This window comes from Delphinapterus leucas, chromosome 5 (genome assembly GCF_059928025.1).
Source record: "Delphinapterus leucas isolate spDelLeu-1000000601 "Yukka" chromosome 5, BTC_Dleu_Yukka2, whole genome shotgun sequence".
Classification (NCBI taxonomy): domain Eukaryota; kingdom Metazoa; phylum Chordata; class Mammalia; order Artiodactyla; family Monodontidae; genus Delphinapterus; species Delphinapterus leucas.
The window spans coordinates 13,404,632-13,431,507 of record NC_143133.1 but is presented as its reverse complement, the minus strand read 5'-3'; the positions used below and the strand labels follow the sequence as shown (position 1 = coordinate 13,431,507).

The 26,876-nt window shown below is 40.5% G+C and overlaps 2 protein-coding genes across 13 annotated transcripts in view; one reads left to right on the top strand and one right to left on the bottom strand.

Annotated features, from left to right (window-relative positions):
- JADE1 (jade family PHD finger 1) overlaps nucleotides 1–9,237 on the top strand; it is a 57,414-nt gene extending 48,177 nt beyond the window's left edge. For 9 of the 10 annotated variants that reach the window (XM_022556914.3, XM_022556915.2, XM_022556916.2 and 6 more), the window contains 2 exons: nucleotides 1,722–1,839; nucleotides 5,316–8,500. In XM_022556914.3, coding sequence (XP_022412622.1) covers nucleotides 1,722–1,839; nucleotides 5,316–6,223 — 1,026 coding nt within the window. In that variant the 3' untranslated portion in view covers nucleotides 6,224–8,500. Of the gene's footprint in view, nucleotides 1–1,721; nucleotides 1,840–5,315 lie in introns of all 10 variants that reach the window. The other variant, XM_089911504.1, reaches the window with a different exon arrangement.
- Nucleotides 8,715–26,876, bottom strand: part of SCLT1 (sodium channel and clathrin linker 1) — a 268,143-nt gene continuing 249,981 nt past the window's right edge. Inside the window, exons 20-23 of one of the 3 annotated variants that reach the window (XR_016393195.1) lie at nucleotides 25,609–25,704; nucleotides 12,357–21,615; nucleotides 11,294–11,547; nucleotides 8,715–10,908 (exon numbers count right to left, since the gene is read on the bottom strand). Coding sequence is in view for 1 of the 3 variants with exons in the window: in XM_022556932.2 (XP_022412640.1) it covers nucleotides 21,553–21,615; nucleotides 25,609–25,704 (159 nt within the window). In the remaining 2 variants the exon portion in view is untranslated. Of the gene's footprint in view, nucleotides 21,616–25,608; nucleotides 25,705–26,876 lie in introns of all 3 variants that reach the window. The other 2 variants (XR_016393194.1, XM_022556932.2) reach the window with 2 other exon arrangements.

The following is a 26,876-nucleotide window of genomic DNA, read 5'->3' as shown; positions in this document are numbered from 1 at the left end:
AATATTTATCAAAGAGGGTCGCCTATTAGCTACCTCCATCCCCAAACTGGTCAGAATTCTTATAAAGGACACCTACTTCCTGGCCTGAGGGTGTGTGGCTGTCAGAGAAAGAATGTGCTTTAACCAGGGTGAATGACACTGAAATAAGATTTACTTTGAGACAGGAAGAGTGATTTTATTCTCAGTTCTTTGAGATAATTTTTATTTTTATCAAGAAGTGTTAGGAAGATCCTAAACAAATAGCGAATAGGTTAGGATCAAGAGAAGCCTGACTTGGTGGTCCTGCTTTAGGCCAGGAAATTATACCACTTACAACGTGAGCAATGCAAATGTGAAAGCCAGCTGACCTGTTCCTCTTAATGCCTCGTGTCCTCTTGGAAAGGAGGCTGCCTTGAACACAGCTGGGGAAGAACAGCTGGAATTGTTAGGGTTCTTTAGGGGTGGTGTATCTGTACATAAGCCAAAATGCAGGGCTGTGTGTGTCGCTTGTTGCCACTCTCACTGCCAAAAGGTTAGTGGCCTTGGGGGAAGGTGGCAGGAGAAGGGACAGCCCAAGCGTTAGGAGAGTGCAGTCATGCCTTCGGTGTAGGAGCTGATGGGGATATGCAGTCCCTGTTTTCAGTCTTGCCACTGAGCTTACTGGGGTGGTCTTGTCCACATCTTCCTGAAGAAAGGTTTATTGTGTTATCTGCTGTGTTGCATTTGACGTTTGTGTTTTCAGGCCCATGCAATCTAATCAGGTCTTACCAGTAGGCTTTAGGACTGAGAGATTTAAGGGGGTTTATTGATTAAGTCATTAAAATTTGATTCTGTATTGACTGATCACAGGTGGCTCTGAAAACGGGGAACAAATTTAAGTGTTGATTGGTTACTACTGGTGAATGAGCATTTGCATGCAGTTCCCCAGTGGTTGCACATCAGATGCAAAGCGGAGCTCCTAGTGCTGGGGTCTTCTCGGTTACTGACCGATGAATCGAGAAGAGGGCAGTTTCAGTTTTTCAGGTGGTGATACAGAAAGCTGGCCTTGAGAGGCTGAGCTAGCAAGTCAATGGCAAAGCAAGAAGGATGTTCCCTAGGTGTTCACACGCTGTAGGAACACAGCGGCCTGTAAGTTCCAAGGTACTTCAGAGAGTTCAGTGTCAACAAAAGAAGTTTACTTGGATTCCTGGTGACTACTTGGCCTTCTAGTGAGCCCTGTGTGGGGACATTGTTTGTGAGGGGCTTCTCCCTCTGATGGCCCTTGACCCTAATGCTGTCTAGTTCCATCTTCAGAAGATGCTTGATAAAGTGCAGCAGAGGTGGCTTCTGAACTGCTCTGAAGCCTCTGACGATAGAATTCATGGGAAGAGGATACTGAAGGGGTGATGAGCAGAGTCCTTTGGCAAGAGCTGGCATGTTTGGACTTGGACACCGATGGGCGTCTGTCTCTTCGCCAGGAGGAGCCTGTGGCCAGGTGTGGTGCGGGGGCAGGACCTCCTCTGACAGCCTCTTTTGTGCTGCTACCCACCTTGAGGGGTATACGCAGAATACTTGTTAGCACCCAAAGGGAGGCTTAGAGATTAGCTAAAATGTTTAAAGTACATTTGGATATCAAAAGTCACTCAAGGACCTAGTAGGACAAATTTTTCTCAGGTAAAGAGGAAAAAAACAAAAAAACAAAAAACACCGAAGTCCTGTTATAATGTATTGCTTACTTAGAATCTTTATTCTCTACGTTCTAGGTTCGGAACCTCACTTACATGGTGACCCGCAGGGAAAAGATTAAACGATCTGTGTGCAAAGTCCAGGAACAGATATTCAATCTTTACACTAAGCTTTTGGAGCAAGAAAGAGTTTCAGGTATGCATTAAGCCCCGGTAGGTCAAACAATAGGGCAGGGGTTTGTAAGCCCTCTGTTAAGGGAAAAAAATGCTAGTTTCTTTAATTTTATTTTATACTGTAGAAGAATCAAAGAAGCAAAGGCTTTTGTTGTTGAAGAAAATCTTCAGGCATTCGAGGCACCATGGTCTAGAGGAGAGGGCTATGAACTGGGCCTCATGTATGGGTCAAATCCTGTATTGGCTACTTAAAGGCTCAACACAAGCGAGTCTTAAGTTTTCCAAGTCTCCCTCGTTTCCTCACATGTAACGTGAGGATGAGATCTCCTGCTACCTCCTGGGAACAACTGTGAGACTCGAAAGAGTAACTTACATATTGCAAAGCACTTGATAAATGTAAAGTATCATGGGGATACCTAAAAAGATTTATAATTATCTAGCCTTTGGATCTGCCTGTAACATACGGTAAATATATCTTAAGACTGTGTACTTAAGGCACGTATCCATGTTTAGGTAACATTCACAGTGGATTATTTTGGTGCAGGTGGAATTTTGAATACTTTCGAGATTCAGCACAACATATTTATTTAGTGCTGCCTATGCTGCATTGCTCTGGCAAAGAGAAAAAGAAAACTAAGACATGGACTTCCCCCACCTCCGGAGAACACTTGAGTGACTCTGAGATCAAGTGCATAGGAGGGCAAGTTGTTTAACCTCTCCGGGACTCTGTTGGTCTGTAAGAGGTTTGGTCCAGAATCCTGCCCTCTGAAGTGCTTTTCCGCACTAGCGTTCCGTGATCAGAAGCCCCAGAAGGCAGGCGTTATAAGGATTTCAGAGGAGGAAGAGTCTGTCGAGTGCGGATCAGGCAGAACCATGACCCACGAGCAGGCGGGTCTTAGGGGACCTCGTGTCTGCTGCCCTTTGAAGTTAGAGCAGCAGTGTCTGCCCTGCTTGCCTCTTGTGCAGAGTCCCCCGGCTTACTCTCCTTCTGCTTCTGTGGCTTTTCGTCTCTGTAGATTAGGAAACACAGACACAACAAAGAAGTTGTTATAACCTATTATGTTGAAATCCACATTCTGGGTTTACCTAAAACTAACTGGATATGTGTGACTAGAGGCAAACTGGTCAGCCGAACAAAGAGAGAAAAAGCTTGGGGAGTTTTAAATGATATTCTTGAAGTGTGTTACATTGTTTTGATAGCACTAACGTATTAATAATATCATCCTAGGTAATTTCCTTCCCAAGAGTAAATACTTCCCAGCTATATCAAGTGTTATATCGTCAGCTAGACTTTAGAGTTGTCAAACTTTTAAAATAGATTTTTCTGAGTTAGGGTATCACGAGTACAAGCAGTTTGACTCAGATTCTTTAAGGTGAACTTCTGTCTCTTCATTATTCCTACTTGAATGCAGATAAAATAGGGGACCTGTTTTCTCCCTTGCCCGTGGTGTGTCCTTGTGTAAAGAGCAGCCCCCCACCCCCACCCCCCACCCCAAGGCTGTCTGGTGCGGATCACCCAGCCTCCAGCTGCAGAGGCCGAGCTGCTGCCGCCCAGGATCATTAGTGCAGGTTGTGTCTGTGGAGCTTTGCCAGTGGAGGGCTTTCTGTGACTCTTGTTAAAAGTCCTTACGTAATGAGTGATTACCTATGAAAATAAGCTGTAAAGAAAGTTTTCATCTGATTTCACTCGAGTCGTTTTTCATGGTTATTGCAGGCAGTTTTTTTTTTTTTTTTCCCTTGTATTTCGTGGCTGAGGTTTTTTGGTAAGTGGTTGAGCTTCTTAACAAGGTTAGGAAGTGTTTTGTGTAACAGATGTAATGCAGATCTACGTTCAGAAGTCCTACTGCTGTTCCAGAACAGGAAAAGGGGTCCTCACCACCCTCTGAGGAATGACCCACACTAGATATGACGGGTTGGAAGCAATGGTAATCTTCCTGTGAACTGCCCCAGGGAATGAAGTGGAAACCCCTTGGGATGCCTTTTTTCTTCTTCCAGTTTCAGACTTTCAGTTGTGTCGTTCGTGCCTCACACTGATCTACCTTGTAAGAGAGATGATTCCGAGTGAGGCAGAGATGGCCCTGACTTAACATGTGTCACTAGGATCCATAGTTTAAACTGTCCCGTGGTTCCGAGAATGGGCAGGGCCCTTCTGCTGGATGAGTGTCCTCAGTGGAGACAATACTTATGAGAGTCAGAGGCCCTTCAGAGACATGGATCCCAAGTCAGGAGAGAAATCAGAGCTTGGAAAATAGCCCCTCTTACCTTCCTATTTTCCCACATTAGGTGACTACATAAAAGAAACAATACGTGTGGCGTGATGGTTGACCCTGAGTTTGATTACTGAGAAAGCAGCCATTTCTAAACCAGCAGATTGTAAAACAACCTCCCCTACCTACGGTCATGATAATTTTACGTTTAGAGTTGCTAGCTCTGTTCTGTTTACGTGCAGTGTCCGTTTCCGCTCAGCAGTTAAACTCTCACATGGGCTCCTGCCTGCTACTCTGGGGTGGAACCTTGTTTTCCTGGTGGTTCATAACTCAGGAAACATGAAAACTGCTCTTTGTAGGTGCTCTGGAGGCTCTTGCAGGAACGTGGTCCTTCTGATGAACTCTAGTATGTTATGAATTCACCCTGTAGTTTTCAAACTGAGGGTTACAGTTTATTATCGGGTTGTGAGATTAATTTAGCAGGTCATCACTAGCATTAAAACAAGTGAGATAGAACAGAAACTGTCAGAGTGCCTATCAGGCCATGAAGGCTAATATGATTGCAGGAAAAGTGAGCTTTTACTGGGTTACATTGTGAAACTTAGTTCTTACTGTGATTTGCCTCAGAAATGTTTGAAAAACACCAATTTAACTTATCCTTGTGTTGGATGGCAATTCAGTTTAATTCCACAAATGGGTTTTACATATGAGAGTAAACAGACGTACTCTGTGTCAAGAACGATTTCAAACAAACACCTTCCTTTATTCATTTCACAATTGACGTGTATTTATCCTCATCATAGCCATGTCGTGCTGTGAGGGTGTAGATAATTTGGAGAAAGAACCTTAAAAGCCCCAGTCCCCCCAGACCCCCCACCCTCACCTCCCCCCCCCCACCCCCCGTCTGTAGGCGTGGCAGGTGGCAGCTCTTGGCAGGCGCTGCTCTGAGACCGGGTGGAAGCAGTGCTTGCTTCACCGCAGACGGATTCCGCAGTGAAATCCCATTTGAAAATCAGATCAGTTATTTTGTTTGACGGAAAATGTATTCCTTGAAAAGACATTGTTTCATGAAAAAGTACATGAACTTAAGCTGTTTTAGAAAATAGAGGATATTGAGTATCCAGATTTCACGGCAGGTAATTACCTTTACTGTAAATACCGAACTTGTACAAAGTGGGTGGCTGTGTGTTTTACTGTTGGGTGGGAAGGCCCTGCTGAGGGTCTGGAATTTTATTGTTCTGGATATGCCTCTGCTGTAACTTTCCTTGACGTGTGGTTTTTGTGTTCGTAGGTGCGCCGCCTTCTTCTTCCTCCTCATCACTGGAAAACATGCTTCTGTTTAACAGCCCTTCTGTGGGCCCCGATGCCCCCAAGATAGAGGACTTGAAGTGGCATTCTGCGTTCTTCAGGAAGCAAATGGGTACTTCCTTGGTTCACTCGATGAAAAAGCCCCATAAGCGAGATCCATTGCAGAACAGTGCTGGGAGTGAAGGCAAAACCCTGCTAAAGCAGCCAGACCTGGGCAGTAGAAGGGAGGGGATGGTGGTCCCAGAGAGCTTTTTGAGTTTTGAAAAGACCTTTGCAGAAGCACGTCTCATATCAGCACAACAGAAAAATGGTGTGGTGATGCCAGACCACGGGAACAGAAGAGACCATCGTTTTCATTGTGATCTTGGTAAGGGAGACTTGAAGGACAGACCTTTCAAACAGAGTCACAAGCCTCTCAGGTCCACAGACATGTCCCAGAGGCATGTGGACAACACAAGAGCTGCCACCTCCCCTGGAGTGGGGCAGTCAGCACCCGGCACGAGGAAAGAGACGGTGCCCAAGTGCAACGGCTCCCTAATCAAAGTAAACTATAACCAGACTGCAGTCAAAGTGCCTACAACACCTGCCAGCCCAGTGAAAAACTGGGGAGGATTCCGGATTCCAAAGAAGGGGGAACGGCAGCAGCAGGGAGAGGCCCACGAGGGGGCCTGCCACCAGCACTCAGACTACCCCTATTTGGGCTTAGGCCGAGTTCCAGCCAAGGAGAGGGCAAAGAGCAAGTTGAAATCTGACAACGAGAATGACGGGTACGTCCCTGATGTAGAGATGAGTGACTCAGAGAGCGAGGCATCAGAAAAGAAATGTATACATGCCAGCAGCACCATTAACAGGAGGACAGACATTATCAGGAGAAGCATTTTGGCCTCTTGATGAAGCAGAGATGGCTTGGGAGCACCACGGGCTTGTCACGGGGTAGGCGAGAGTTCAGACACGGGGGACGAGCAGAAACCCGTCACTCCTGAGCTGCACAAACACATTTACTTGCAATTCAGATTGAATTTTTTTTTTTTTGAGTCACTTATAAATCATTGTTGTGAGAAGTGTGTTATTTGCAACTTGTTGAGGAAACACAAGAGTTAGATTGTAACCGTAAGACACTGCTAAGACTAGAGGCTGAATTAAACACTAAAATAAGAATGGATGAATTATTAAGTTTCTAAAGAGGGCAAGGCTTTTAAATAAGCCTCATGAGTTTTTACTGCCCTCTGTATTCTTCCCAAAGCACAAACTCTTGGTTACCTGAATATACAGAATCAGATATGGTTCTTGAGAAACGCTCACGTACCATTTAATAGCCCATAAAACTTATTTTCTAGGACTGTGGTGGATCTTGAAATCACATTTATACTTTGGCCCACAAGGCTGTTTTTGTTTCATTATAGTATACGGGCAGTAGCTCTGAAGCTTCAGTAACTCTAGGGAATTCATGTGTAAATATAGCAGATGAGGGAAGAGAAAATTTAAAAGTCATTACTGGAAGATCTGAAGGGACAGGGTAGAGCCGCTGGAGCTTGGAGATTTAGGGTAAATGTAAGCAAGGTCCTGCTGCCAGAAGCCCTTGAATGTGTTGTGGATATAGGGCTGGTGGAGGGTGAAGCCATTACAAAGTTCCATCTGTGAGAAAGGGCAGTTGAGGTCCCGTCTTTACCAGTCCTTTTGACCTTTCTCTTCCCTAACCACTGCCTTTTGGGCCAGCTTGGGATTTCGCTGGCCATTGGCAAAAACTGGCCATCTGGCTTCCAACAATACAATGGCTATTCAAGTTCAAGTGATGAACTTCCAGACTCTGGTGACTCATATTTCCCAGAGCCGACCACTAGTGCATATGTTGGGGAATCCGGCCTTCCAACATGAACAGATTCCTTTAAAAAAAAAAACAAAAAACAAAAAACAAGAAAAACAAAACAAAACAAAAAGCAAAATAGGTTATATTTAAAAAAAATAGAAAGGCAATAAGTTGCGATAACCTCTTACCATTGATTGACCAAGGTTATACAGGAAAGAGATTGACGTGTAATAGGTTTTCTGGAGTCAGAGTTCTAAGCTCTAGTTCGTAACTTGGACTTTCTAATTGCAAACGGCAATAACTAGTAAGTTATCAGCAATAATAAATTTAGCATTAAATTTGAGTACAATGTTCTGTTTTTGCACTCGTTGCAGTGCATTATGTATTAAGACAGTGGATAGTGTTAAGGTCCTGTTAATTTTTTTTTGGAATTCAATGTAGTTGTGAATCAAACTTAAGGAAAGTTTAAGTAGCAATGAGATTTAGAGTTATGGGCACTTGGAACAAGCCCAACTTCCCCTAAATTATCCTTTAGTTTGTTAATATCAGTATTCAGATTCCTGATTCATTTATACATTTGTTTCCATGTGGCAGGGACATTCTGATACTTAATGAGTAATGCTTTGAGTTCTGTAGTTACCTTTCAAGTCTTCCGGCCGATTGTCAACAAGGAAAAAGGCTTATTGAATTCCATCTTGCTATGCAAGTTTTATCAGATGATCAAATAGTGGATCTGATACATCCCCATTGTATGTATGGCATTTTTCAAACCAAGTCTTAACTTTTCGAATACATTTTAGTAGCTAATTCAGGGGAGGGGAAAGAATGACCCAGGTTTTTAGATTGACTATTTTTGAGCTATGGGGCTCATTTTTCAAAGACTGTTGTCCAGATAAACTGTTGCTACAGATACTAGAAGTTTCTTATGAATCCAAGTTGTACATTAACTCGGCATAATTTAAAAATCTTTTTTTTTTTTTTTTTTTTTCGCATATGAGCAAAAAGCCTTTTGCTGGATACAGGAGAAGGTGGACTCGATTTACAGTTATCTTTTGACTACAGCAACAGCTCTGGGTGAGAGTAGAATATATAGAGGGATAATTTGTCAAGCCATAAAAAGAAAATCTAAATTAATTCTAGTTAAGTGTATGACCTCTCACCATTATAAGAGGTACCAGATTCATTTGCACTATTAGGAATGCTAGTTTTGTGCAAAAATAATGCCTTACCTGTTTTTTCCCCACATTTAGGTTGAAAAGCTTTCAAACGTTCCAAGTTATGCTGAACCAAAAACAAAACAAAACAAAAAATAAAAATAAAAAAAAAACCCACACAAGAACTAAACACCCCAAAACAAAAAGCCCACACTTTTAATTCCTGCTTTGAAATGCAAATGGTACAGAGCTCAGTTTCTCTGGCACAGTGTAATGATAGCTCTGTGAGTGGGTGAGTTTCATGTCCTGCTGGGAACTCTGTACGCGTGCGGCCGCACGAGCGGCAACCAGCCAGCCGAACCTGCCCACCTGCACTCTGAGTACGGAACCATTTGCTCTTCTTTTCTCCTTCTCCTCCTCCTTTTTCTTTTCTTTTTTTTTTTAAAGCTTTATCTATCTTTCCTTGTGCATCCTGACCAAGAAATATCTTTGATTATGATCAATGTATTATGTCAAAATGTAGGCTAGTTAAACTTTTGTAAAGTTGCCTGGAATGTCATTTGTTAGGTTATAAACACAAAATCTAAATGAAGGGTTATATGTGTTGTGTACAAATCTTAATTATTTTGAAATGGACAAACAACTTGTCATTACATTTGTAACCTTGTACAGAGGATTTTTCACTATGTGCCTAGCTTGGTGTCCATTCAGCTAAAGTTGAGAAAAAAAAAGGTGCATGAAGAGTTAAAAATCAGAATTAAACAAAGTATATGTAGAGATGACTATTTTATATTACATGGCCCAATCCTGTATTTATTTCTGCCCCCTTTTTGAAAGTATTTATAAAACTAGTTGAGGACAGCTGTATTTTTTTGTTGAACTATTTAGTAGAATTTGTGCCTTTTTGTCTGTATGTGAATAAATGCTGTACATTTTGCAGTACATTTTAGAGTGTCTTGAAATCTGGTTTTGCTAAATATTTAGATGTATATGACTTAGCTGCATATGTATGTGGTGTCTCACATGATGGTACATGTCGACAGTCTCACAGCTTAGATCAGGAACGCGAACTGCAGGGAACATGACCAAGACTGTGGAAGAGCACAGATTCACTAAGGCTGCTTTCTGGCTCAACTTTGATGGTGAGACACTGATACATGATAATGGTTTGATTTTAGTGTTCCCCACCTGGAGTTCTTTCCAGAATACAGTTTTAGAGCTGAAAACAACCAGTTGAAGCAACTTACACATTAGGGTTGCAGACACCTGGGTTTAGAGGCTGAAGTACAGTTCACCAGCCGTGTGACCTTTGCCAAGTCACCTAACCTTTATAAGCCTCAATTTTCCCTTCTGTGAAAGGACAGTGACATCCTACTATCTTCCTGGGGTTGCTGTGATATTTAAAGCCAGCTCATAGAGCATCTCATATAAAGCACGTAGTAGGCATTTGGTAAATGTCTGGCTATTATTCTCATGATTAGGAACAAGACACTGACTTCTTCAACATAATGTTGACTGATAAGCCTTCTGAGGCAAAAAAAAAAAAAAAAAGGTTATTTCTGAATGACAGGGAGACTGTTTATAAGGCTCTTAAAAAATAATTTTCAAAGGGCGCAGTTTCATTAAATTCTTTTGATCACAGAATTCTGGAACATTAGGGCAAAGAAGAGGTATCTCTATTCTACAGAGAAGACACGTCCAAGATCATAGCATTAGGCATTGGCGGGACCGGGCCAAGGCCCTAGTTCTAATTTCTAGTTTGGTGTTCTCCCTGCCTGAAACAGGCTTTACTCAACCCCTACATGCAGGCATTAGCATATAATGAAATGCACCTTTGTGCTGGGAACAGCAAAAAGCTGGGAGGGTTACATATTCTCACGTAGATTACAATGTACAGGAGTCACAACAGGGTAGCGGTACAGAGTCCCTAATTTACAATTTTTGTAAAAATTTGGCCAGTTTTTCTAAACATGAATTGTTCATACATTTGGCTAAAAGCTTGTTTATTTCTCCTTGTTCCTCCTTAGTGACTATTCACTTCCACATAGCTTGCTCTGAGTAAGACCCCAGAGAGAAATAACTGTGATTCTTCCTACAAGGTCTAAAGTTGAATAACCACGATAGTTCTCTAGGGAAATTAAGTCCCCAGGAGCCAGAGGATAGGGCCTATTGCTGGCAATTCTGCAACATGTGATGGGAAACGTGGCACCGGGGACTCGTGTATGTGTTTTTTTTTTTTTTTTTTTTTTTTTGTAGTACGCGGGCCTCTCACTGCTGTGGCCTCTCCCGTTGCAGAGCACAGGCTCCGGACGCGCAGGCTCAGCGGCCACAGCTCACGAGCCCAGCCGCTCCGCGGCATGTGGGATCCTCCCGGACCGGGGCACGAACCCGCGTCCTCTGCATCGGAAGGCAGACTCCCAACCACTGCGCCACCAGGGAAGCCCTCGTGTATGTGTTTTTAGCCAGGTCACTTAGAAAACGGTTTCTACCTTTGAAACATTCGCCGTCTGCAGCAAACTTCGCAATTAACTTCAAGGTTGAAATCTTCAATATGATTTCCCTTCAGTGCTCAGAACTGCCTTAGATGATGTGCTCCAGTCCGGGGCAGAATAGACCTTTGATTGAAAAAGAGGGTAAAAGCAAATCTGTTATCTACTTCCTTGACTTTGACCATTCCCTGTGCTGCTAAGTTCGATGCTGCTGCAATCCAGCTTTTCCTGAGTTCTGGTGGACTGCTTGTTGGGCGTTTCCTCTTTGATGTATGCAGGTGCTTGAGATTTTGGAACTCATCCTTTTCTATATCCTGCCTTAAGAGAATGCCAACCAAGCCTGGAACCTGTTCTTATTTCTTCAACTCCTGTAGCCAAATGCTGATCTAGATCTATGTATTATACGTAGTATCTCTTCAGCAACTTTTGCTTCTCTTAATCCCACTACCGCTTGCCATATAGTGTTCAAGCCTCATCATTTCTTGCCTGGATTATCACAGCAGCCTCTTACCTGGTTTCCTTGGTTCAAGTCTTGCTGAAATCAATCACTGCTCCCAGTTAGCTGCGGTCTTGCCAGTGCTATCTCCGTAGTGATAACTTCCACAATAAAAACTGGCTTTGTTATTCCATAAGCTCGTCAGAGAACCTCCAGGCTTCTGTGCATGATTACAAAAGGCTTATCAAATGGCAAAAGCACTGCTTGGTATTTTATGCGTGTTAATTTGTTTGAGCCTCGCAGCATGTGGGGAAGGCACGATTATCTGTCTGCAGATGAGGAAACAGAGGCACAGAAATTAAGTAATTTGCTCAAGCTCAGTAGGTGGTAGAGCTGGGCGTCAATCCTAGCCAGGCTGCAACTAAGCCCCCTGGGCCCTGCTGCCTCTCAGAATACAAAAAGAGTTCACATAAAGTAGTTCATGTGTTTTTGAGTATACGGAGGAGTATACATGTGAACTTTCAGTTCAACGAATTTCTGTAAAGTAAAGCTAATTCCCTTGGTTTAAAATATTATGTTAATATACTGCTTGAATGACTATGAACATAACCTAATGGATAAAGAGCAATATCGTTGGCTTGTAGTCAGTTAGTCCCTGCCTTCTTCTAGGGAGAATGGAATTAGTTAATTTAGTGTCCTATACATTTATGTAACACACACGCACACACGTATTTACAGATATAAAATATACGTCTATGATAAAAAACAGCACTGCTATCAAGAACTCAAAGAATAAATTTCTCTATATCCTGACACGTTACCTGGAAAGTTAAAGAGAATTATTTAAAATCACATTGTTTCTAGACGATGAATCTGCAGTTAGGACTAATGCCTTAAAACTCTCATGCTATGCAAAACCTTCAAATCAGTATTTTTGTGATATAAAGTATAATAAATCTGGTTAGCTTTTATAAATAAGTCAAGCAAATTAAATAGCAAAGATAAAAGAAAAAAAATGTATACCATCATTCCTAATGTATCACTAATGTATCCTGATACTCTCACTACTACTTGGCTTATATACGGCTGAGTTCTAAATAGCACGTTTATAATTATGGGTTAATTATGGTTATTTTACCTATTAATCTGGCTGATGGCTTAATTTCCAGATTATCATCAGCGTGAGGCCATTTCTTCATGAAGCAAATCTTTTCCTCTGGTGTTTCCTTCCTCCATGGAGCAGCCTCAGAGGTGCCTTCCTTCTTTTCTTGTTCATTTTGGCTCTGCTCCAGCTTTACCGTTTGAATCATTTGAGCTTCTCTTTTTCATGTCAAATGCTTGTGGTCATATCTTTGCCTCAAAGAGTCCCAAATACTCAAAGTAAGTAAATACCTTTCAAATACCTCGCTTTAAAATACCATGCTTATTTCGACACAGGAAAATCATATAATATAGTACCAACCACTTTATAATTGCTAAACACAATTTAACATATTTATTATTTTTTGGTAGATATTTGGTAAATTTTTTTTGGTGAAATTGTCACCACTTATTAAAGAAATCTGTCAGTATTTTTTTTTTTGGGATCTGTCTCCTAAAGCAAAGGAAATAAAACCAAAAATAAACAAATAGGACCTAATTAAACTTAAAAGCTTTTGCATAGCAAAGGAAACCATAAACGAAATGAAAAGACAACCTACTGAATGGGAGAAGATATTTGCAAATGATATGGCTGATAAGGGGTTAATATCCAAAATATATAAACAGTTCATATAACTCAACATCAAAAAAAAAAAAAACCTGATTAAAAAATGTGCAGAAGACCTGAATAGACATTTTTCCAAAGAGGAAATGCAGACGGCCAACAGCCACAGGAAAAGATATTCAACACTGCTAATCATGAGGGAAGTGCAAATCAAAACCACAATGCCGTATCACCTCACACCTGTCAGAATGGCCATCATCAAAAAGAACACAAATAACAAATGTCGGCAAGGATGTGGTTGGTAGGAATGTAAATTCCCTACTGTGGAAGACAGTTTGGATGGTCCTTAAAAAACTAAAAATAGAGCTACCATATGATGCTGCAATTCCACTCCTGGGCATATAACTGGAAAAGACGAAAACTCTTAATTCAAAAAGACACATGCACCCTCAATGTTCATAGCAGCATTATTTACAACAGGCAGGACATGGAAGCAACCTAAGTGTCCATCAACAGATGAATGGATAAAGGAGATATATATATATATATATATATATATAGACAGACACACGTATGTGTGTATACACACACACACACACACACACACACACACAATGGAATACTATTCAGCCATGAAAAAGAAAAGAAATCTTGCCATTTGCAACAACATGAATAGACTTGGAGGGTATTATGCCAAGTAAAATAAGTCAGACAGAGAAAGACAAATACTGTATGATATCAGTTATATATGGAATCTAAAAAAATACAACACACTGGTGAATATAACAAAGAAGGAGACTTACTGATATAGAGAATAAACTAATGGTTACCAGTGGGGAGAGGGAAGGGAAGAGGGGCATTGTAGTGGTAGAAGATTAGGAGGTACAAACTATTACATATAAAATAGGCTGCAAGGATATATTGTACAACATGGGGAATATAGCCAATATTTTATAACTTATAACCTTTAAACACTGTGAATCACTATATGGTACACTTGTAACATAATGCTGTACATCAACTGTACTTCAATTGAAAAAAAAGAAAGCTTTATAAGGCAATCAAAAAAAAAAAAGAAATCTGGAAACCTTTAAAGGAGGTAACCCACTAATTTATATAACTTCCTTTGCTTAGATCTGTATTTTTCACTAAAGTTACTTGACTTTTTAGGTGATGGCCAATTTCTTTTCAAGGTTTGAAAAAATACCCAAATCCCACTAGATATGAAGATGCTTTTCTTAGGAAGTTTTCTATGTAATGCATATAATTTGATAACCAAAAGGGCTTTTTGGGTTAGAGTCAGAGTCAGAAAAGGCAAAGAAAGACTCGGTCGCAGCTCTGAATCGTTACAATAAGGCTGATGCATGAAAAAGTGAACGCAGAATTTTTCAAAACCTATTTTGTGTCTGTATCTTCTATCAAGAACACGAATCCTTGAACTGAAAAGGAAAGAATGGACACTAGTAAGAGTTACCTGAAGTCTAGGGTGAAGCACTTGTTTGAGAGTACCGAGCTGTTAACAGTGAGTTCGAGCCTCGTGACGCAGAGGAATTAAACCCCGGGGCACCCATAATTCCAGTTTGGCTTTGAATGCCATCACTTTATCTGCCAACTTGAACACAGTTGTTGTTCTCCCCTGAAGTGACAGATTGAGTTTGTTGAGCAGGTTGAATATGCCACACAAGTAAGCAAGTTTTGTGACCCATTCTGTGCCACTGAAACGTGCTGCCAGTGGTGACTGTTTTTCTAAAAGAAATCTTTGAAGTGGCTCTTGTAACTCAAAAGCTCTGGCCAGTGATCTACCTTTAGAAAGACATCTCACCTCTGTGTATAAGAGAAGACGTGTGAACACTGGGATTTTTGACATGTTTCAAACATTAGCAGAGATTTTGAAAGAGACTAAGCCAGGGCCTTCTTTCTCCCAGCTGGTGCATGATCACCTATCTCAGCTTTCCAAAGACTTTGAGCACTACTTCCCAACCACAAAAGACCCCAAACTGGGAAGGAATGGATCTGCGACCCATCTGTGAATAAGCCAGGTGAATCGACTTTGTCCGTGCTAGAAGAGGATCCACTGCTTGAGATCGCAAATCACGGTGGCCTTAAAAGTATGTTTGAGACAACTTCAAATCTCCATACGTTCTGAATTAAAGTCATGGCGGAATATCCTGATGTTGCCACAAAAGCACTGAAAAGCCTGCTTTCGTTTCCAACATCCTATCTCTGTGAAGCAGGGTTTTCTGCAGTGACGGCGACCAAAACGAGATCACAGAGTAGACTGGACATAAGCAACACACATCGGTGTCACTGTCTCCCATCCCCCCCAAGATGGGACCATCTAGTTGCAGGAAAACAAGCTCAGGGCTCTCACTGATTCTGCATTATGGTGAGTTGTATAATTATTTCATTATATGTTACAATGTAATAATAATAGAAGTGAAGTGCACAATAAATGTAAAAAACAAAAACAAACAAAAAAACCCCGGGGGCACTCAGAGAACCTGTAGAGGCGACTGCTCGGTCACTGTCAGCAAATGGGAGAGATGTCAAAAGCACAAATTCCACAGACTCTAAGGATGCAGTGTTGGCAGAAGGAATCTGGTGTTGGAGAGACCTGGTTTGAAAGCCTGCAGTGCTACTTTCCATCTCTGTGACCCTGGGCCAGGTGTTTAACTTTTATGACACCTTATATCTTCAGAAAAGGAATGACAACGCCGACCTAGCAGCAACACCGACCTAACAGCAACACCTACCTAGCAGGGTTGTTGGATTATACAAGATAATAAATGCAAAATGCTAGCACAATGCTTGTATAAGGTAGGTGCTCAATAAATACACATTAATACAGATCAGCATGGTTACTGTAGATCCAGGGGAAGATTCTCCAATGGATCCTTTTGGTTATTTGCAGAAACATGACTGTAGCTACTCTCATTCTCCCTTATCCCCTAGAACACAGTTCACATGACAGGAAATCCTAGTCTCATATTTTTAATCTTCACAGATCTAAGTGCCAACAGATTTCCTCATACATCATATTATGATCTGATGGCTTTCTTATTCTTTGAAAAAAGGATAAAAATTGTGACCGAGAGTTTCCACGATGCCATACTAAAGGACCGAAAGGGTTTTAAATAAACGTAAAAGGAACAAGCAGTGATTACTAGGATGCTACATGGATTTACTAAGAAGAAACCCATCTAACTTGTCTTCTCGGACAGGATTACTAGATTAGGTCTGGGAAGTATGACAGTCGCAGCATAAATGAACTTTCCTAGGCAGAAGCCTAGGTCTTTCTTGATGTTTTTATGATAGTGTGGAAGCAGCAATATGGGCTAGATTAAAAACAGGTTGACTGACCATGCCTCATGGGTCCTGATTATAACCCGTCATGGGAGGTGGTGGTTGGTATGCTCGAAGAGACTGACTGTACTCAGATCTGTCTAGTTCTCATTTTTTCAGTGATTTTCATGAAAATACGGGTGGCATGTTTATCAAAGCTGTAGATGGAATTCACTGTAAATAAAAAATTGTCATGGATGCAAGAAATATAGCAATAAAACAAAATTAGACACAGTTCCTATGCTTATAGGTAACAAACTGGATGACAGAATTAGGAGGTAAAATGACCTCAGCACGCTGTAATAATATAATGAAAAGCAATAAATGACCAGTCCAACTTCTGGGGCAAAGATCTGGCTTAGCAACAAAACCTTTAGAAAAAAAATTAAGATTTCAGTCAACAATATGCTCAATACCTGTCCAATAGTGTGATTCAACTTCCAAAAAAGCTAACATGATTTTAAGCTGAATTAATGGAAGGCGTAGACTCCAGACCAGTAATTCTCATTTTTTTTGTCATCCTAAGTACTAATGAGAAATTATATGAACATTTTCCTGAATCGCTAACTCAGTAACTGTCAAAGCAGGCTTCCGTAAGAGAATATGTCACTCTTCTTGGGGTGAGGGAAAGGGGAAGGGTATGTACCGTGAAGCCACAGTTCCCTGGAGATTCTAATAAGCTGTCCTCCCCCCCTCCTTGGGCAGGTATCACTTACCCTCTCCCCACCATTCCCAGTCACGATCCAGAACAAGGGAATTAATAGTTTATACCCTGAAAATGATGTTTGGCTCTGGGCATAAGACTGAGGCATCCCAAGCATACCTGGTGTAAAGTAAGAGGCTCGTAAATATCTATTGAACGAGTGAAAGAAGATATATATGTTTTCAGAGACCAGTGACTGGCTGGCGCAAGGACTCAAAACCAAGTCCTCTGAGGAAATGGAGATGCTTACTAAGTACAGGGAGAGCATGATAATTACTTTTAAAAGGCTGAAGATCTGCCATGTGGAAGATGGTTTAGACTTACTCTGTTGTACAAGGCAGAACGAAGGGAGGAGACACATTTCAGTTCAGTAGCAGCAAGAACTTTCTAGTGGTCAAGGCTGTTGCAGCGTGGACTGGGCCACCTCAAGGGAGAGGGAGCTGCCCTCCCCGCCCCAGTGAACTTCAACAGCTGTGCACAGTAACACTGGTAATTTGTCACTAAAAATAAAGGAGTGAGCTATAAGACCATGTACTTAAAAAGGAAGAAACTAGAGCAGGTTCAAAGTTATCTCTATAATGTTTTTCTCCTTTGCTTACATTCCAAAATACTTTTTGAGTGGAAGAAATAAGTGTAGGGTTAGAGCTAGTGCACTGGGAGCGTCTACAGGCATGTGGGGGCACGTGTGAATTTTTGTGGTGAACCCTTGGGCTACAAGGCCACTTAGTGTAGATTTTTTTCTTGGTGGTTGGGTGGGTGCCAATGTTGTAAAAATTACTTTAAAAATGTCTTTCCATCCTATGATTTTTGTTATCTAAGTATATACATATTTACTTGGTTCTTCCTTATGTAAATACTAAGAACATTAATGCTGTCAAAAAAGCTACACATTTTTTACGCTTTAACAGCTGGTAGTGAGGACTCCTCTGGCGGTCCAGTTAAGATTGCGTGCTTTGGGGCTTCCCTGGTGGCGCAGTGGTTGAGAATCTGCCTGCCGCTGCAGGGGACACGGGTTCGAGCCCTGGTCCGGGAAGATCCCACATGCCGTGGAGCGACTAAGCCCGTGCGTCACAACTACTGAAGCCAGTGCACCTAGAGCCCGTGCTCAGCAACAGGAGAAGCCACTGCAACGAGAAGCCCGCGCACCGCAACAAAGAGTGGCCCCCACTCGCTGCAACTAGAGAAAGCCCGCGCGTAGCAACAAAGACCCAATGCAGTCAAAAATAAATACAATAAATAAATTAAAAAAAAAAAAAAAAGATTCTGTGCTTCCACTGCAGGGGGCACAGGTTCGATCCCTGGTTGGGGAATTAGGATCCTGAATGCTGGATCCTGAATGCACAGCCAAAAAAAATTAAGGAAAAAAAAAACAAAGTTGGTAGGGGACAGATTTCATAGGCAACACTGGGGTGGTTGCAGTGTCTGTCTCCTCTCTGTATACATATCTATATGTATACATACATTTTAAAGTAAGCTAAAAAAATTAGTCATTATTTTTGATTAAGAGGTTTACAAAAAAAAAAGCTTATTACAGATTTATTTTGGAAAAATTGATAAAACACATTATGGTTAAAGAACAGAATTTATAATAAAATGTTTAAAAGTGTATTTTCGCTCTTCCTTGGTTTGTCTGAGTTGGCTTGGCAGACTGTGCAGCTATGAAATATTCATATTTGCTGAATAAACGAATGACTGAATTGTTACTAATGTTCTCCCATAGTTCTCACACCAGAGGAGAAATTAGAAGATTGTTGGCTGCCCCAATTTGCATATTTGTATACAAAGTGAAGAAGAGGTAATCATATCTCTTTTCTTCCTCAGGGAGACACGATATAGAAACACAAATAAATAAAATGAACTAGCTATGTTACCCCCAATTTCAGATTTATATCATTTCTTTTCTCCCTTTCCTATTCATTTCCCCTGTCTCCTAAAATAAAGCTCACAGAGTAAATGATACTTACTGTCTGTGTAAATGAAGTTAAGACTGACCAATATGAGGAATGTCAAAAACGCTACTACATTTTTACATTAGAAATCATTAGCTAACAAACTTTTCTGGAAGAAAAATAACCATACACGTTCAGTTCTGTTGCTAACAGCTTAAGTCTCTTCAAATTGAACAGAGGTCAGAAGGGCCTATTATCGGCATTTTATTTAGCAGCTTATCCTTTTCTTGGAGAATATCTAAGTATTCAAGAAAGATAGCCAACTGGAGGGGGGAGGTTATTAGTATTAAAATGTCAAGAGTAGGTACCTTTGGCCAAAGTTTGGAGAAAGTGCTATGTTGAAAGATTTTACCTTAAAGAAATAAGTCTGGAAAGTTAGATTTTCTTTTTAAAACAGGGTAATAATACTTATATTTCATTTGTCTGCAATGTTAGTTTCTGAAGTGCTTTCTCTTACAGTCTCATTTTTTTGTCGGATATAATTCTAACATTTTCTCTAATTAAAAGTTGTAAAAAATAAACACTATATTCTATAAACATAAATATGAACATAACTCTTATTACATGGAAATCAGTCTGTGAATGACATGGGAAGGAATTTAGAGAATCAAATTCTTTAAGAAATGGAAATAAGCTAAGCGCCTATCTACCATTTAACTGTCATGTCTGTATTATTTGGTCTCATCGTTGTATTTGACACTAGCAACCATTTGCCCCCTCCTGCCTATAAGATCAGATTTCATCCGTCCTTTAGTTTCTGTCATCTTGGGTTCTCCTGGTTACCAGCCTCTCACTGCTCCTATTCAGTCTCCTCCAGTGACTCTTCTTCCTGAGCTCATTCAACCAACGAAGGCATTTTCTAAGGGCCTGTCCTTAAAGACTCTTTTTCAGTTTTTGAACAAACAATTTTGAATACCTTCCATGTCCCAGGAAGAGGGCTAAGAATACAACGATGAAGGATAGTAAACATGAGTCCTACTCTCAAGGAGCTTGCAGTCTGCTGGGGAGGAGATGACATTACAGAAAAAAATTTCAAAAAGAGTTATTTACAAATTTTGGTAAGTGCTATACAGGAAAAAAATATAGCATATATTAAGAGCAGTACAACAAGGGGACCTAACCCAGTCTGGAGGCTCTCAGAGGCAGTGTTGTCTGAGTAGTGATCTGAAGAATGTGCAAGTGGCAAAGTATGTGCGGAGACCCTATGTGGGGAGGGAGGATAACGTAATGATGGAAGATAAAGAAGGCCATCGTCAGGGATACAGCATGAGAAATGGAGGGGAAGAGGTAGTCAGTACATCACATAAGGCCCAGAGGCAAGCCCCTACACTCCACGGCTTCAAATCTCAGCTCCATGCCAAAGACCTCGTGACTATCCCAATTTGTTGGCACCAGTCCTAAACTTTTTTTGACTGCTGGTTGGATATTTACACAGGCATGTTTTCAAGTCACCTCAAACTCAACTCATTATTTTTTATCTGGACTACTGCAACGGTCTCCTAACTTGTTGTCCAGATGCAAACCCATCTACCCTAATCACCAGAAAGCAGGGTACACCACGTTCAAACTAGGAGCAGACAGTAACTAACTACATGGATCTATGAAAATCAATAGGACTGCAATAGTTCAATGCCCACGCAGTCTCAGAACTTAAGATTCCATTTGATTAATACTGCTTTGAGTAATAGCAAAAACAAACAAAATAAAACCCCCAAAACCCCAAGCAAATGAAAACCTTCCCAAATTCTTAAATATCAATATTTGATAAATACTGAAAATCGTGTAAGGTAAAAGTGAATCACTACAATTATTACATTAAAATACATGACAGGGACTTCCCTGGTGGCGCAGTGGTTAAGAATCTGCCTGCCAATGCAGAGGACATGGGTTCAATCCCTGGTCTGGGAAGATCCCACGTGCCACAAGCAACTAAGCCCATGTGCCACAACTACTGAGCCCACGCACCGCAACTACTGAAGCCCGTGCGCCTAGAGCCCATGCTCCGCAACAAGAGAAGCCACTGCAATGAGAAGCCTGCGCACGGCAGAGTAGCCCTCGCTAGCTGCAACTAGAGAAAGCCTGCGTGCAGCAACGAAGACCCAATGCAACCAAATAAATAAAAAATAAATTTATAATTAAAAAATAAATAAAATAAAATACATGACAGCATCATTTTAGAAAGTGCATAATTTATTACATATGAGTTAATAATAAAACGGATACTTGGGAACTTTAAAAATGAGTTACGAGTAACAGATGTAAAATTCTCAAATTCTGGAACCTGAAATATTAAAATTCAAGCAATTTCTTAAAACTCTTTCTCATGATTAGCATAGTTTGAAAACTGTTACGCTCTTCCAAGGGAAAAAGGAGGAATTAAAAAATAGACACGTTGATGAAGGCAATGAGTTCTTCCCAGCTGGCTTTATTCTCTACTGAAGCTCAATATAGGATTACCTTTTCTTTACTTACAGGAAGCTGTTCTGTTTTCCAATAACCCTCAAAACAGAATGGAAAATGCTTATGCAAAACGACACAAGCCTTAACCATTCTATGCAGGTTTTACCACTTTAATAAACTTCTAGTCCAACAGCTTTCCCAAGTATAAAGTTCTGTGAGTGAACTATGAATATTTTTAAATATTTTCCAGATTCATCATGGAGGCTGCTTTTCTTCTCTGTACTGTAATCGCACTGAGCTGCAATTGAAATAAACAATCAGTAAGTAGCTACTTTTTCTGTGGAAAAATCTTAGACTAATACAAAGTATAATGCATCACAACTTACAATTATTGAAAATAATCTTATTGTAAGGGGTCTTGTTAGAGGTCACTTTTTTTGTTCATTTCTCTTTTACTCTTGAGACTTTAAAATGCCTGTATTACCCTAGAGATTTGCATGTCAAATACGGCATTCCATAGCTCAGTGATACACTGAGAATTCCAAAACATATTTTACAAACGAATGAAAAACATTTAGATAAAAGTTCATCAGGAAAGAGGCTAGAACACAAACTAAGTGTGAGCCAGCACAATGCAGGGCTGGTAATAAAAAGATGATGACAGATCACAGTAAGTCTAATAAGAAAATAATCTTTAAATATTAAATTGGAATTGATAATACAGACACATGGTAAAAGATATCTAACAGTACAAAAGAGTATACAGCATAAAGGAAGTCTTCCCATCTCTGTCCTTCATTCCACATCCCTCTTTCCAGGCAAAACCACTATTCCCAGCTTCTAAGTATATTTCTTGAAATATTCTAAGTGAGAATACATGCACATATTTCCTCACCCTTTTTTATTTAAAAAATGATAAAGTACTATACACACTTTTCATATTTTTCTCCTGCTAAATGATCTACCTTAGAAATAGCTCCACATTAAATCTACTTTATTCCTCTTAACAGCTGCAGAATTTCCCGTGTATGGCTATCCCATAGTTTAACTGGTTTCCTATTGATGGGCATTTAGATGGTCTTTCATCTTTTAGAATTATAGGCAATGCTGCAATTAGTCTTTTTACGTGCTTCCTTGCACAAACTTGCCCAGGTGCAAGTACACTACCTGCAGAATAAATTCTTAGAACTGCTAGGTCCCAGGTTAGGTACGTTTACAACTGTTGAGAGATACTGCCAAGTTGGGTGCCAAAGAGGTTGTACCAATACCCACTCATGTCAGTGATGTGTGCAAGTGCCAGCACAATGTATTATCAACCTTCATGACCTGACAGGTGAAAAATAATATGTGATTACAGTTTAAGTCTCTATTTGCCTTTTGGGTGAGGAGGAGCTGGGCATTCAAAAAAAATGTTTAAAAGCCATCTGTCTTTTATCCTTTATTCACTTTATTGTACTGTAGCACTTTTTTTTTGTTGATTAGTCACTCTATGTGTGTTTAGGATACGAGCCTTTTGTCATATGTCTTGCAAATATTTTTCTCTTTTGTCACTGACTTTACGACTTTTCTCTGCAGAAATCTGAAATTTAAATAGTCACATTTATTAATTTCTTTTCATAGTTTCTAGGTTTTGTGTCCTGCAGAGAAGGGCTTCACCACACTGATTTTTTAAAATCCCATACCGTCAAAAGAACACAGTGTGGCATTCAATAGTTTAGAATGATACACTTGGAACATCTAACTGTTGGCCAGAGATGGATGAAGAAGATATAGAAAAAGTTAATCAGAACAGCACATTTCGAGCGTGGCTGAATGACTACACCGCAGGGCTTGTGCTGAAGCAATGACATGGTGCTTGGCTGCACTGGTAAGCATGACATGTGAGAGACAATAATCATCTTTTAATGCAGCGGTCTTTAACCGTTTTGGCACCAGGGTCTGGTTTTGTAGAAGACAGTTTTTCCACGGATGGGGGGAGGGGCGGGTGGTGGTTCAGGCGGTACTGCCAGCAATGGGGAGCGATGGGGAGTGGTGGGGAGCGATGGGGAGCGACGGGAAGTGACGGGGAGCGATGGGGAGCGATGGGAGCGACGGGGAGCGGTGGGGAGCGACGGGACGCAACGGGGAGCGATGGGGAGCGACGGGGAGCGACGGGAAGCGACAGAGACCGATGGGGAGCGATGGGGAGCGACGGGGGGCGACGGGGGGCGACGGGGAGCGGTGGGGAGCAATGGGGAGCAGCAGGTGAAGCTTCACTTACTCGCCTGCTGCTCACCTCCTGCTGTGCGGCCCAGTTCCAGGGGTTGGGGATTCCTGTTTTAACGCCTTTACTTCATTAAATATCAAGCCCTTCCCAGGATATCATTTTTAACAGGAGTTTCCAGTTTTTGGAAGAAAATGGGAAAATTAGAAAGGATTCAGAGAAGGCAAAGATAAAGATTAAAAAAGACTGAATATATGTCTTATAAAAAAGTTTATGACTTGGACACATTTAAAATAGAAAAAAAAATTAACTCCAGGGAATAAATTCCTTTTTGTGTATGGGGAAAATGCTGAATGATTACTTTCCATCTTCAAATGAGAACAGAATGGAAGGAAAAAAACTTAGGGAAAAATCTGTGAAGTGGTTACTGACAAACATTAAAAAGAAGGCTCACAAGGAGAATGGTGTAATCTCTGCCATTAGGGAGTTTAAATAACAGGAGAAACATCTTTGCTGGACTGCTTAGGTTTAATTCTGTCACGAAGGAGACAACTAGAAGTCAACTGGATTATATCGTTAAGGTTCTGTAGCTGTACCCTTGTGCAGGTAGTTGATTTCAGGTAGGCATTTTCTTTACCACAGTCCTTGAAAAAGGTAAACTTGAACCTTTAAAGGCTGTGATAGAGAAATTTAATTTCTATATATAAGTATCTTATTTACCACTTAATGACTATGCTAAGTGCTTTGTATGTGCTAATTACTTTGATCTTTCAATAACTCTGTTGGGGAGGCGTTATTATCCTACGTTAAACATGAAGGAACTGAGGCTTAGAGAAGATGAAACTGCCCAAAGTCACATGGCTACTTAATGGCACCAGGCTATCTGCCTGACTCCAAAATACCTCCTCTCATGATACCGTCCCATACACCTTGGCTCCTGTTACCTTATAATCTAAATGAATTCTTGAATAACTAATTAATTCATCCAGTAATCCATAATTTCATAAGAAGTTAAACTTACATGGTAAAACTATAATTACTTTCAAGAGGCAGGAAAATTGAAGGGCAAATTATGATTGGATTTTCTTTAAGTGCTATGCCATGTTCATACCACAAGTAGATTTCAAAAAAAAATCTATAAACATCATGAACACAAACTGAATTCAGTATTTAGAGTTAGTCACTGCTGTAATAAAATCTAAGAATAATGTTGATTTTGATTGAAACAGTACCAAATATTATATAATTATTAATACAGTAACTCGGTTTGTTTTTCTCTATCTATCTATCTAAACAGTCTGTTTCAAGCCTATCTTTATAATCACTAAACTCTTTTCATTTTGATCCTAACAGGAGAGACTACTGCTCCTACTTTAGAACAAATGGCCCATTTCATTTATGTGATACGTGTGCATTAGGAGTAATTGCCCCTTATAATTTCATTGATGTTCTGCACTTTTTACTCTATTTCCCATTGGACAACTTTTATATGGTATTTTAGATTTATATGGTCATATACAAATGTGCATTAAATGAAGTTAAACCTATAAGCTAGGTAATTTTTTTCCATTTAAAAACTGCAATAAAAACACTGCAATTTGAAACACTACATTCAAAGCATGTCATTTACTTCCGAATCTGTCAATGAATACCTGCCTAGTTTTAGACAGAACATAATGCTAGAGCAGTGCTGTCCAACAGAACTTACTGGGGTGACAGAGTTGTTCTATATTACGCTGTCCAATATGACATGGCTACATGTGACTTTTGAGCATTTGAAATCTGAATAGTGTGGCTGAAGATTTCAATTTTAATTTTATTTAATTTTAATTTAAACAGCTGCCTGTGGTTAGCAGCTATCATATTGGACAGTGCAGTTCCAGATTTAGGTGTCAAATGGCAGAGACCGATGTTTATTTCTGTTTCTGAAGTTTACTTTTTCAACCGTAAACATTAAAGAGACTAATTTTAAGTAGTTTAATCAAATAAAAATAAAACTACTAGTTCTCTGGAAACTTCTAAGGAACTTTTCTTATCTCCACTCTACTCAGACTATTGTTATCCAGGGATAACGAGGAAGCTCCCTACCTGCTGGGAGGCTGAAGCAGCTCTCTGTTCCGCCTCACTTAGTCGTTTCTGAAGTCTGTTGGATTTTTCTTGATGCTCTACAATCAACTTTTCATTCTATTAAGGGGAAATATAAGACAAACAAGTTAGAAATCCATATGTGGCACGGAGATGTTTTATGGAATAGTCAATGAAAAATCTGGACATCATTTTACCACTTACAAAATGCAAAGATAATATGTCTCCAAATTTACATTTTTCAAGTCATGAACTTCAAGGTTCAAAGCTGGTTTTACTTTATGACTAAACTGGTTCCCCTCCCCTGACCCTCCACCACATGCCACCAAAGAAAGTGAATTAAATCTAAAAGCAAAGCGAATCTGAAGTTAAGACCAAGGCTTTCAGTTTGTGATTTGTTAACCTTGAGATGCTATATCACTACTTTGGAATCACCCGGAGGGTGTGAGAACACAGACCTGAGCCTCACAACCAGAGCAGCAGTAGGGGTGGGAAGGTCCTGAGAATCTGAACTTCTATCAAGTTCTTGGGTGGTGTCGATGCTGTCTGCTAGCGCATTTAGAACCACTGTGCTAGACAAGCTTCCAGGGGAACTGTGACATAGTCTACGCATTATTAAGGTCAAGAAACAGAAAATATTCATTCTAGAAATCCTGATTTTTACAGAGCTAGACTTATCTTAAATGATTTATATGCTTACGGTATTATTTAAAAGGGGAAGAAATCAGTCTACATGTTTCCCAATACATGTGTATACTCCAGAAGGTATTCTCCAGAAGGTATTAGGGTCAATAGCATTATTAAGGCATTGGTATGGGTTGCATTATGTCCCTAAAAAAAAGATGTTGAAGCCCCAACCCCCTAGTACTTATGAATGTGACCTTATTTGGAAATAGGGTCTTTGTTGATGATTAAGTTGAAGTCATTAGGGTGGGTCCATATCCAGTATGACTGGTGACTTCATAAAAAGGGGAAATTTGGACAAAGAGACAGACATGCACAAAGGGAAGAACACATGAAGACACAGGGAGAACATTATCAACAAGACGGGGAATGCCTGAGGCCACCAGAAGCTAGGAAGGAGGCCTGGAAAAGATTCTCCCTCGGAAGGAACCAATTCTGCTGTCTTCTTGATTTTGGACTACTGGCTTCCAGAACTGCGAGACAGTAAGTTTCTGTTGGTTAAGCCACCCCAGTCTGTATTACTTTGTTAGAGCAGCCTCAGGCAACTACATAGGCATCATGAATATAAATCTGTCACAACATGGTGT